This window comes from Engraulis encrasicolus, chromosome 6, assembly GCF_034702125.1.
Source record: "Engraulis encrasicolus isolate BLACKSEA-1 chromosome 6, IST_EnEncr_1.0, whole genome shotgun sequence".
Lineage (NCBI taxonomy): Eukaryota > Metazoa > Chordata > Actinopteri > Clupeiformes > Engraulidae > Engraulis > Engraulis encrasicolus.
In genome coordinates, this window is record NC_085862.1 from 48,087,464 (window position 1) to 48,097,679 (window position 10,216).

The 10,216-nt window shown below is 45.3% G+C and overlaps 1 protein-coding gene across 1 annotated transcript in view; it reads right to left on the reverse strand.

The window, feature by feature from the left end:
- Window positions 1-6,802: 6,802 nt before the first annotated feature.
- Window positions 6,803-10,216, reverse strand: part of s100p (S100 calcium binding protein P) — a 5,184-nt gene continuing 1,770 nt past the window's right edge. Inside the window, exons 2-4 of the mRNA XM_063200283.1 lie at window positions 9,688-9,858; window positions 8,092-8,287; window positions 6,803-7,359 (exon numbers count right to left, since the gene is read on the reverse strand). Of these exons, the coding sequence (XP_063056353.1) occupies window positions 7,075-7,359; window positions 8,092-8,287; window positions 9,688-9,858 (652 nt within the window). The 3' untranslated portion in view covers window positions 6,803-7,074. The remainder of the gene's footprint in view (window positions 7,360-8,091; window positions 8,288-9,687; window positions 9,859-10,216) is intronic.

Below are 10,216 nucleotides of genomic sequence, written 5' to 3' on the forward strand. Positions count from 1 at the left end.
AGGCCAACGTATATAAAAAGAAAAAAAATAATGATTGGAATAGTTAAAAAAACTGGGCCATGAATCTACAATCCATGACAGTTTAACATTATTGATGGAATTATGGAAATAAATCAACTTTTTCATGGTATTCTAATAAAAAGGCCTGGAGCTGTATTGCAGGTTAGTACCCAATGTCATGTCAACAATTCATTGGGTTGTGGTATCCTACAAAGGCAATCGAAGGATATCTTACGATAACAACTCAATACAAGAGTTACCCTGTTATTAATTTATTATGGACTATGATCTATGTATAGTGTTCTCCGAGGTTGCCTTTCGAGGTTGGACTGGGCCCTGAGAATCTTATGTCCCCTAAGTGCTCCTCCCTGAAGTTGTGCACTGTACTTTGCAATGGTAAAGCATGTTAATACACACAACACTGTTTTGTGGGCTCTGTCGACAGAATAGAGTAGAATAGAGTAGAGTGGAGTGGAGTAGATTGGATAGCCAATAGAATATAATGGAAATTGTCATTATGCAATGACATAGAGTGGGCATATTGTAGAGTGGATGAAGGACACATGGCTATCAGATGCATGTGTGACAATACTTGGTTGTACAGAAAGCAGGATGGGGGCAGCTGTTTGATCCCAGCACTGTCAGCACTTTTTAATCTCCCATCTGCTTGTCTGATCCACTTTTTTATTTTCATTACAGCTGGCATATGGTATTGGCTCAAAACACTCACAAGCTTTTTTCCGAAGCTGGTTGACCTAACCTCTTTTCAAAGACTAAAAAAGGTGAACAAATCAAATGTATTCACCTAATGTTGACTATCCATTTGTCAAAATTACCCTGTATGGCTTTTCCATGTTGTTGTAACTGTGAAGGTGTATGTTGACCATTTTCACGTCTAGATGCTCACGTGTGGACATGGGATATGTTTGTACTTACTTTGATGAATTACAGATTTACAGATGTTAGCTCCAACCTTTCCCATCTCACTGAAATATAAAGGACGTGACACGTGAGTAACTGGATCTTATTGTGATAGGTTACTCTGCTGTAGTTCCAGGTCTACACCAGGCAGAGATCTTAGGCACTAGAGGGAGCTACTACATCAGCTAATGCATCTCACAGTATTCAGCCCGCCTGGCCTGACCCACTTCTCTCATCAATGACTTTGGCACCACAGCTCCATTGAAGAGATCATATTTAGTATTTCTTCTGCTAAGTCTGACGTCTGAAGGCCACGCAGTAAGTCTTTATGTTCTGCAGCACTTTACTTTCATATTGCTGAAGTGCAATGATCCTTCCCGAGATTTTGTTGTGCAGAACTTCACACTAAGTTTGTCTGATAATACATTTTTGTTTTGTTTGACCATGACTGTTCTAGTCAAATCAAATGTGCATGGCCCTCATAGCACCATCTCCAGTTGGCGTAAGTTTAGGGTTGCCAGATGAGGCTGATTATTTACAGCCCAAAAAATGCTGAAAACCCACCTGGAAGCACTAAATCCCGCCCAATTCTATTGATTTCTAAGGCCAAAAATTGAGTGTTTTTTTTTCCTGCTAAATGCCATTTTTACCCGCAGACGGCCATCCTAAGCAGCTTCATTGGGAAACCGCCCAATCAGGCAACACTGCGTAGGCTACGCCATTCTGAGTGTCCCTCCCATATCCCTGAAGCCCAAGGCCAGCCCCTCTGCTCATGCAACGGTCAGACTGGTAAGTGGCTAGAGCTAAACAAACAAATGTGAGCCATAGCCACTAATTTGGTTGCCTTTGGTATCCAAGCAGCAGTTCATTCGGATATTTATACAGCGGCTCGCCTTCTCTTCAGGAGAGATATGGAACTGGATGTGGACGATAATAGTGCCACATTGCACAGTGGACTTTGGCTTGCTATTGAAAAAGATTCAAAACAAAGTTTGGTACAGCAGCAAAGACAAGTACGCTCAAATTCAAGACAAAAAAATTCTGCATTGGCTTTTATGTAAAGGCTTCTTAGCTGTTATGTCATGCCACAAATTCCCAACCACCATGTGTCTGCTTAAGTAGGCAACCAAAGCCCTCCAACGGCTTTTCATTGCAAAATCAGTCTCCTTGTGTCCATTTCTTGTGCCACTCCTCAGCAGCAGCAGATGTTCCAGTAAACAACCAGCACAGCTGCGCTTTAAAAGCACAGGAAGTCAAGCCCACATTCATCAAGTAGGCTGTAGTCACCATGGCCAGGGCCTGCTGCTGTTGCTAGGGAACAGCAGGGAGGAAGCAGAGACTCTCTCCTGCATGTAGAGGTGCTGGCCCATACCAGTCAGGGCTGGACAGGGATGGGAAATCAGGCCTTTTCTATTTAGCCAAGACCAGTCCACCAGGCATTGAGAGAGAAAATGAAGCCTGTGACACAACTTTAGTCATCCAATATGAGCTATTTTGACCCTAACAGGCAGAATGATTTATTAATATTTCACTGATATGTCAAAGAGGCCTGCTGTAGTGGCATGAGGACTGATGCCATTGAGGGGAGGGCCTGGCCAAAATCATCAACAGTCCACTGGGCAAATGCCCTGTATGCCATATGACCAATCCAGCCATGGGCCCAGTACTACAAGCCATGGCTGCTGTTGCTCATTCAGGTGTAAATAAAAGGCCACCTGGCCTTGTGTCCATTGAAATAAACACAGTTGACAATCTTAGATACATCACATTGTGGGTGTCTGTGTGTGTGGCGCGCCAACAAGAAACATTTGTCACAACAGCGGTGGCTTTTTAAATATGTGAAGTAAAGTTGCAATAATTGAGACTGTATTGTGAAGTCAGAACGGAAAGGTCATAAAATGCAGTACCTCTTTTCTGCCTGAAGGGTACGATTTATTATAGTTACAGGGCCGCCCCCGAGGTGGTTTTGCCAGGTAGTCTGTCCTATAAAGTCCAAGTGTAGCAGCTACGGCAACATTGAAACTGAGAAAAAGTGCAAATTGAAGTTAGTGCAAATTTGACATAGCACTATCTCTAAAACGGGACACATTTGAACTATAAGGCTTTGTCACAGAAGACCATTTTCAGTCTAAACTCAATTATGACAAAATGTGCAGTTTCTGCACTTTGTCTTTGTGGGGCAGTATTGTGGATGTGAATCTGTCTCTGTGTGTGTCTGTCTGTCTGTGTGTGTCTGTTTGTCCACCCACAATGTGTGTCATCTGCAGGGCTTGGTTAACACAAACCACATACACACACACACACGCACGCACAAACACACACACACACACTCACACACACACACACACACACACTTGTACTTCGATTGTTATTGCAGCGCCCACGGAACTGTTTGGAATACCAGCTGTGGACAAATGGTGTGTCATTGCAAATGAAGAGGCAGAAAGGGGAAATTACATGGTCACCACCACCACCACGATCCAGTCATTCCCACCTCTCCTCCCCTACCATGCCCAGCCAACCTCCCTGGTCGAAAAGGGGATGCAGTGGTGCATTTGCATCCCCACTTTTGGGCTCCCTAAATGAGGCTTTCTCAATTTTTACTACAGACAAATGAGGGGAGTGCAGCAGCAGTAACATTGTTAATAAATAAAGAATGAATAAAAAATAAAATGCACCACCACTTTAAAACTCGTTCCGGCGCCCTTTGTCACTGAGAATATCTCCCTGTTCACAGAGCATTACACGTTTGAACCTCCATCTATGACACATCATGCCAAACAGTATTATCAGACTGCTATTGTGGACGTTTGAGATGACAGCCAGACTGTCTCTTTCATTTTTAATCACACCCCTGTCGTTAAATGTCAAGCGCTGGACAGTGGAAGAGTGGTGCTTGAATTTTTGGGCATTTTTGTCATCTGTCAATTGATGGTGGTTGCCTGCAGAAGCAGACACAGCTGATTACATCTGTGCCATGCCAGAATGACCATGACATTTAAGTCATCTGATTGGGCTGGTAGAAGGTACCCTTGCAGGCCCTGGCACTAGAGCAAACCCATGGACAGAAGAAACAGAAGGACTGAAATCAATAATGTTCTTATATCTTATATGTGCAGCTACACCATGGTATGGTGTATGCTAATTTTACATGGTATTCATTAGTTCACTATCTGAAATTTGGATTAATCATGTATGCGTACATCTTCGTTCTCGCTGGGGAATGGACTTCTTGTGATTGTGGCACTTCTCTGCATCGTGCGAGAAGCTGAGATAGTTGGATTACACGGAGTATTGGGCAAGATCGCTGGCCCTGGTGCTGAAGTACTGCCACAGCCAAGAAATGTCTATGCGGTAGACATTCTCGAGCTCGGGAGTACGGGGCCCCACTGAGAGCTCAGGCAGTATCTGCGCCCACAGATATGTGCGAGGTCTGAGCAGACACCTCCCGCCCCGGCCGATAATGGTCAGAGAGCGATGGGGTAAGGTGAACTGGAGAGGAGGCTATAGGGCAGGATGCCTGACAAATCGACCAAACAGCCATGGAAGGGAGGTGAACGGGGAGGTGGTGGGTGCAAGCCAGAAAGCGAATTTCTGACTGGAAACAGGTGAGCAGAGAATAAATGCTGTGTAGTTAATTAAGGGGCGTTCCAATTTTCAGTGCACTGAAATAACACAGAATGGCTGAGCGGAGAATGAGATTCAGGTGGGTAAATATGCTTTCCGCGCTGAATTCTGACGAATGACAGTTGAGCGGAGAATAGAATGCAGGGGCTAATTAGGGCATGTCAAATTTCATTATGCTTTTCCTGAACTTTTGTTTTTGACCAAACGTACATTTTTTAGTTATATATTTTTTAGAATGTTTTGGGGTTTTTTGTAAAAAGTTTTAAAATCTAAGAAGAAAAAGAAAGAAAGAAAGAAAGAAAGAAAGACAGGGAGAAATTCCTGCTTTTCTGTCATGATAATCTTTGTTGCAAACACATGTTATAAAACCTTTACTAAACATGGATGGGATGGACAAAGCTTCAAGTATGATTAAAATAGTTGGCTGAAAGTACAGGGCATGTGATGCAGCAAAGTCTTCTTGGGTTTTCAACACATTTCTAATTACAGGCTCAAGTTGTCTCGCCACGGCAGACTCCTGTTGTGCAGTGGCAGAGATATATTCTATTTCCCAGTGGGACTTGGAGCGGGTGTGGGAGGGAAGGAGACGTGTTCACAGCTTCTCATGTTTGTTTTTCAAGGAGTTATACGTCAGTAGCTTATCTTGTGGGGAACACTTCACAAATACTTAGCTAGCCAGGGGCTAACATTTAGGATTGACTCTATGACCCCATGAGCATTGACAGAGAGGACCTTTGCAAACACCAGTAATTGAATGGTTCCACTTAACTCTATGGTCCCTGTTACTGTGTATTTACATCATAACATTACAGTGTACCAAAGTGTAATAAGATGTAAGGTTAAGATGAGTTAGTGTGCACGTTTGTTACGTGTAGGCCTACGTACACTTTAGGGAAATTATTAATAACAGCGCCCAAAATTGAATGATGTTTTTTAGCCAAAATACAGTATATGGCTGTACCTCTGTCAGTAGCAGAACCAATCACAAAACATACTTTGATCAATGAAGGCTAAAACAAACTCATGCAAAATGTCTATGATGACTAATAAATAGACTTTTTATTTCTGTATTTTTTTATTAATTAAATATTTAGAACTGTTCATCATGGAAAGCTGAGTGGTTCATTGTCCACTTAGAAATACCAACAACATGAACCAGTAATTGCTACAACATGGCTGAAAAAAATACCATTCACCTGTTAATATTTAAAATAATGCAGTGCTTTGGTCAAATACAGTACTTGGGGTCTATTCATCAGGTTCTGCAGCTTCTGAACTGTTTCCATGTATATCCATCCACAGCAGAGGGACGTGTTCTACGACTGTTTCATGTTGCAACCGTGATGCCACATAGAAATGAAGACATTACACAGTAGAACAGTCATGAAATTCGCACAGCACAGAAATCTCCAGGATTTGTGCTGAATTTCCACCCAGACTGCCATGAGTCCCCACAGTGACACCATGGTGGGAAGAGGATGGGACGGTGATTCCATTTCTGTTCCGTCTTACATTTGGCTTTGGAATGAGGTTCCTGTACATCCGGACAGAGAGTACTGTTCATGTCATCAGCGTGGCACAGTGTAGCACACTTGTGCTGACCTCTGCTCTCCAGAGTATGACTGGACTCAAACCAATCTGTGTTGGTAAAAAATATGCCTCTCCTCTCTTGTACCCACTCCACTCACATGGTGTTTCCAAGGGGCAAGGCAAAGAGACAAGATTGGAAAGGTATTTTGTGCTGGATGCCTCACTGTCCTATTGTATGTTGGACAAAAACAAAACCCTGCACTGTGTCAACACAAGCTGAATAGACGGTGGAGCATTGCCACTTGGTCAAGGACAGGGCACAAATTCACTCAGACACACATGAACAGACACAGACACAGAGGCACCAACCACACACACACACACACACACACACACACACACACACACACACACACACACACACACACACACACACACACACACACACACACACACACACACACACACACACACACACACACACACACACACACACACACACATTAGTGTGTATCTAATGCATCAACTGACCAGCTGATATGAATGCATTGTTTTTTCTGAAAGTTTTCCTCTGAAACCGGGCGGATGGAGGGTGTGGATGTTGGGGGGGGAAATTGGGTTCCTCTGACGAGTAGTGATTTGGTGGGTGGGGGTGGGGGGCTGAGGGGGGTGTCAGCTGAGCTCCGGTCTTGAACACAACAGCTGTCACACCGTCACCAGGACCGGTGCACTGCTCCTTTTCCTGGAAACAGAAGCCGCCCTGCCTCTCTCTCTCTGGCTCACTGCTTCGAAGAGGGAGAGACCAAGCCTGTGAGAAACACATCAGTCAGAAGACATCTCTCTCTCTCACTCCCTCATTCTCTCATTTGTTCAGACTCTTGTGGCATCACGAGTCTGAATTCAAAAAAAGAAACCATACACAGGCTCCGTGAAACGTATCTTTCTAGCCTGCTGTCACGTACGTACGTAGGGCGCCCATCGCGGACTCTCTGTCTCTCACCTCTTGATCCGACTGACTCGCTCACACAGGATGGACAGGTACTGCGTGAGCTTCACCATGGCGATGATGAGCGTTCCGCAGACAAGCGTGCACGTGGGCCAGAAGAGCGAGTGGAAGACGGCGGCGCGACCGTACAGCCGGGTCAGCAGCACGTTCTCCTGATGCTCTCCGGGGTCGTGGTAGCACAGGACCTGCTGGTGCATCTTCAGCTTCTCCGAGATGTTCAGCACGATGGAGTACATGGAGCTGTGGTCCTTGCGGCACTTGGGGACGTAGAAACACTACAGAGAGAGGGAGCAAGCAGGAGGGGAGAGAGAGAGACCTTTAAAATGCCTTTATGTAACACCTTTACCCATCATACATTATCACAGTACAGCCACTGCCCAAAAACAGCTCCCTCCCCATATATATTCATATTCAACTCCCTATTCTCCCCAGCCTCATACACCAGAGAGAGAGAGAGAGAGAGAGAGAGAGAGAGAGAGAGAGAGAGAGAGAGATAGAGAGAGAGAGAGAGATAGAGAGAGAGAGAGAGAGAGAGAGAGAGAGAGAGAGAGAGAGAGAGAGAGAGAGAGAGAGAGAGAGAGAGAGAGAGAGAGAGATAACAATGTATTTCCTAGAGAGGACTTTGGAAATAATTTTACCTCATTGTCCATCTACATTCTAACTGTCAAAGTGTAAGCGAATAATATGTAAGTGATACCTACTTTTGAATTTGGCATTTGACAATCTGTCTTATTTTTTTATTTTTTTATTTTTTATTTTTTTATGCCTTTATTTGACTGGACAGTCGAAGATGGTGACAGGAAGCGAATGGGACGGAGAGACTGGGGAGGATCGGGAAATGACCCCGGCCGGACTCGAACCGGGGTCCCCGTGGGTGGGCATGCAAGCCCAAATGTGGGGGGCTTAGCGCGCTGCGCCACAGCGCCCCCCGACAATCTGTCTTATTTTGTGGCCTGCCTTTTTGTCTAGTCATTGAGTCCAAACCATTACCCGTACAGCTAGCTCACCTCTGGATTTGAGTCCTGGGCCTCCTCGTTGTATGAGAGCCGGTGTACTCGGCCCGATGTGTTGAGGCTGACAAACACCTGTAGGCACGGGAACCGGGAGCTCTTCCAGCAGTCGGAGCCACAGCTGTAGGTGCAGTTGACTTCTGCCACCACGGTAGAGTTGATCACCGTGCAGCTCGACTCCTCTGTCCAGACACTAAACATGAAAATAGCAGAGCAGAGGGGAAAGTCACTGACCTGCTACTTCTCACTAAAGGATGTGACATGATTCCTTGCCACGAGCGTCACTTTGTAGCATGCAGGTTCATGTCAAAAGAGATGATGTACGTACAGCAGAGAGCCCAAGCCATAAGCTGTCCGATCAGGCCCATGGGACCTCCCTATAGGCACTGATTTCTAATAACACTGAATCAAGCATCCACAGGGTGAGGCTTTGGCATATATATTTTTTTAAAGTTGGCTACTTTACACTTATGGTAGCTGTCTGACACTTTTAGCCAAAGCCACAGTTATTTACAGGGTTTTGGTTACAGTCCCGGGAGCAGTGTCGGGTTAGGTGCCACTTCAGCCATGGATGGAGGTGTAGGCAGAAGTAAGGGTGGGATTGGAAACTGCAACCCTCTGATCTAACCACCTCCCTAAACTTTAGGCCACAGCCACAGCTGCCTGCATTAGGCCACAGCTGCCCACAAAAATATCAATGTTTTGTCAATTTAAATGTAAATTTACTTGAGCAGTTTGCACCTGTCCTTTTCTGCCTTGGATTAATGGGATTAATTGGATCAATTAATTGATCATTGTGTCATGTGACAAAGGTTGCGCTCAGTGTTGGCCATCCTGGGGCCAGTTTGTCATCTCATTTGTTTCTTAATATTTTCACTTTTCCAGACACATGCCTCATTCTTTCCCTGGCCTCAGATGGCAGTTTAATTGGCACTGGATGCGATTTGGGTGCATAAACACCAAACACCAACCCTGCTCCACCTGCCAGAGGTCAGCATCACTCAGACATGCTCAACGATTCTTATTTTCCGTTTCTGACAAGTTGATGCAATCCACAGTACAGCGGTGGGTCTGACGCCACTTTGGGAAACAAAATGGGCTATTTATAGTAGGCTAATCATTTTGGAATGGGAGGGTCCACAGTACAGCGGCTCATGTCAAACACACCAACACCTGTTTGGAACATCGAATCAGTGTGTGTGTGCATGAGGGCGAGTGTGCGTGTGAACAAGTGTGTTTATGGGTACCTGCCTCTGTGAGCAGGCGTGTGTGTGTGTGCACGTGCGTGCGTATATGAACGCGCCTGCGTGTGTGTATGCATGTGGGTAATGGCCACCTCTGTGTGTTTGTCCACCTGAACATAACCGTACATAATGTAAAAAAGTCACCCGTAGATGTGTGTGTGTGTGTGTGTGTGTGTGTGTGTGTGTGTGTGTGTGTGTGTGTGTGTGTGTGTGTGTGTGTGTGTGTGTGTGTGTGTGTGTGTGTGTGTGTGTGTGTGTGTGTGTGCGTGCGTGCGCGCGCGTGCGTGCGTGCGTGCGTGCGTGTGCACATACACTACATGCTTGTGTGTGCAGGCATAGCATAGCATACCTGTCTGCGTAGGAGCGCACCATGGTGATGCCGAGTACAAAGTACATCATGACGGAGAAGAGCACCATGCTGAGACCCAGCAGGATGGCACGGTCCTCGCCTGCCCTCAGGGCCGTCACCGTCTTCCTCTTGTCCAACACGTCATACTCACGGATCTTCTGGTAGATTGTCCTACAAGGGTATAGGGTTGCAGCAATATTAGGAGAATATTAGGAGCGTTAACATACTGTCGACTAAAGTGATGAAGTGTAATGATGAAAGTAGATGGGTGTAAATAGTCTTGCATTGTCATTATAAATGAGTGCAAAGGTCTTGCATTGTCATTGTATTGTCATATGCATGCATAGACATATACAGTATAGCAGGAGATGCAGAGAAATTGCTGATTGTCTGTCCAATAAATAGGTGGCAGGGGTGGATATCCTGGGTTCAAACGTCGTGAAGAAGGGAAAACTAAGTGAAAGGCGATAGTTGTTTCAGCAGCAATGGCCGCTCGCATGGACTCACTCAACGACACGACTTGACTCGA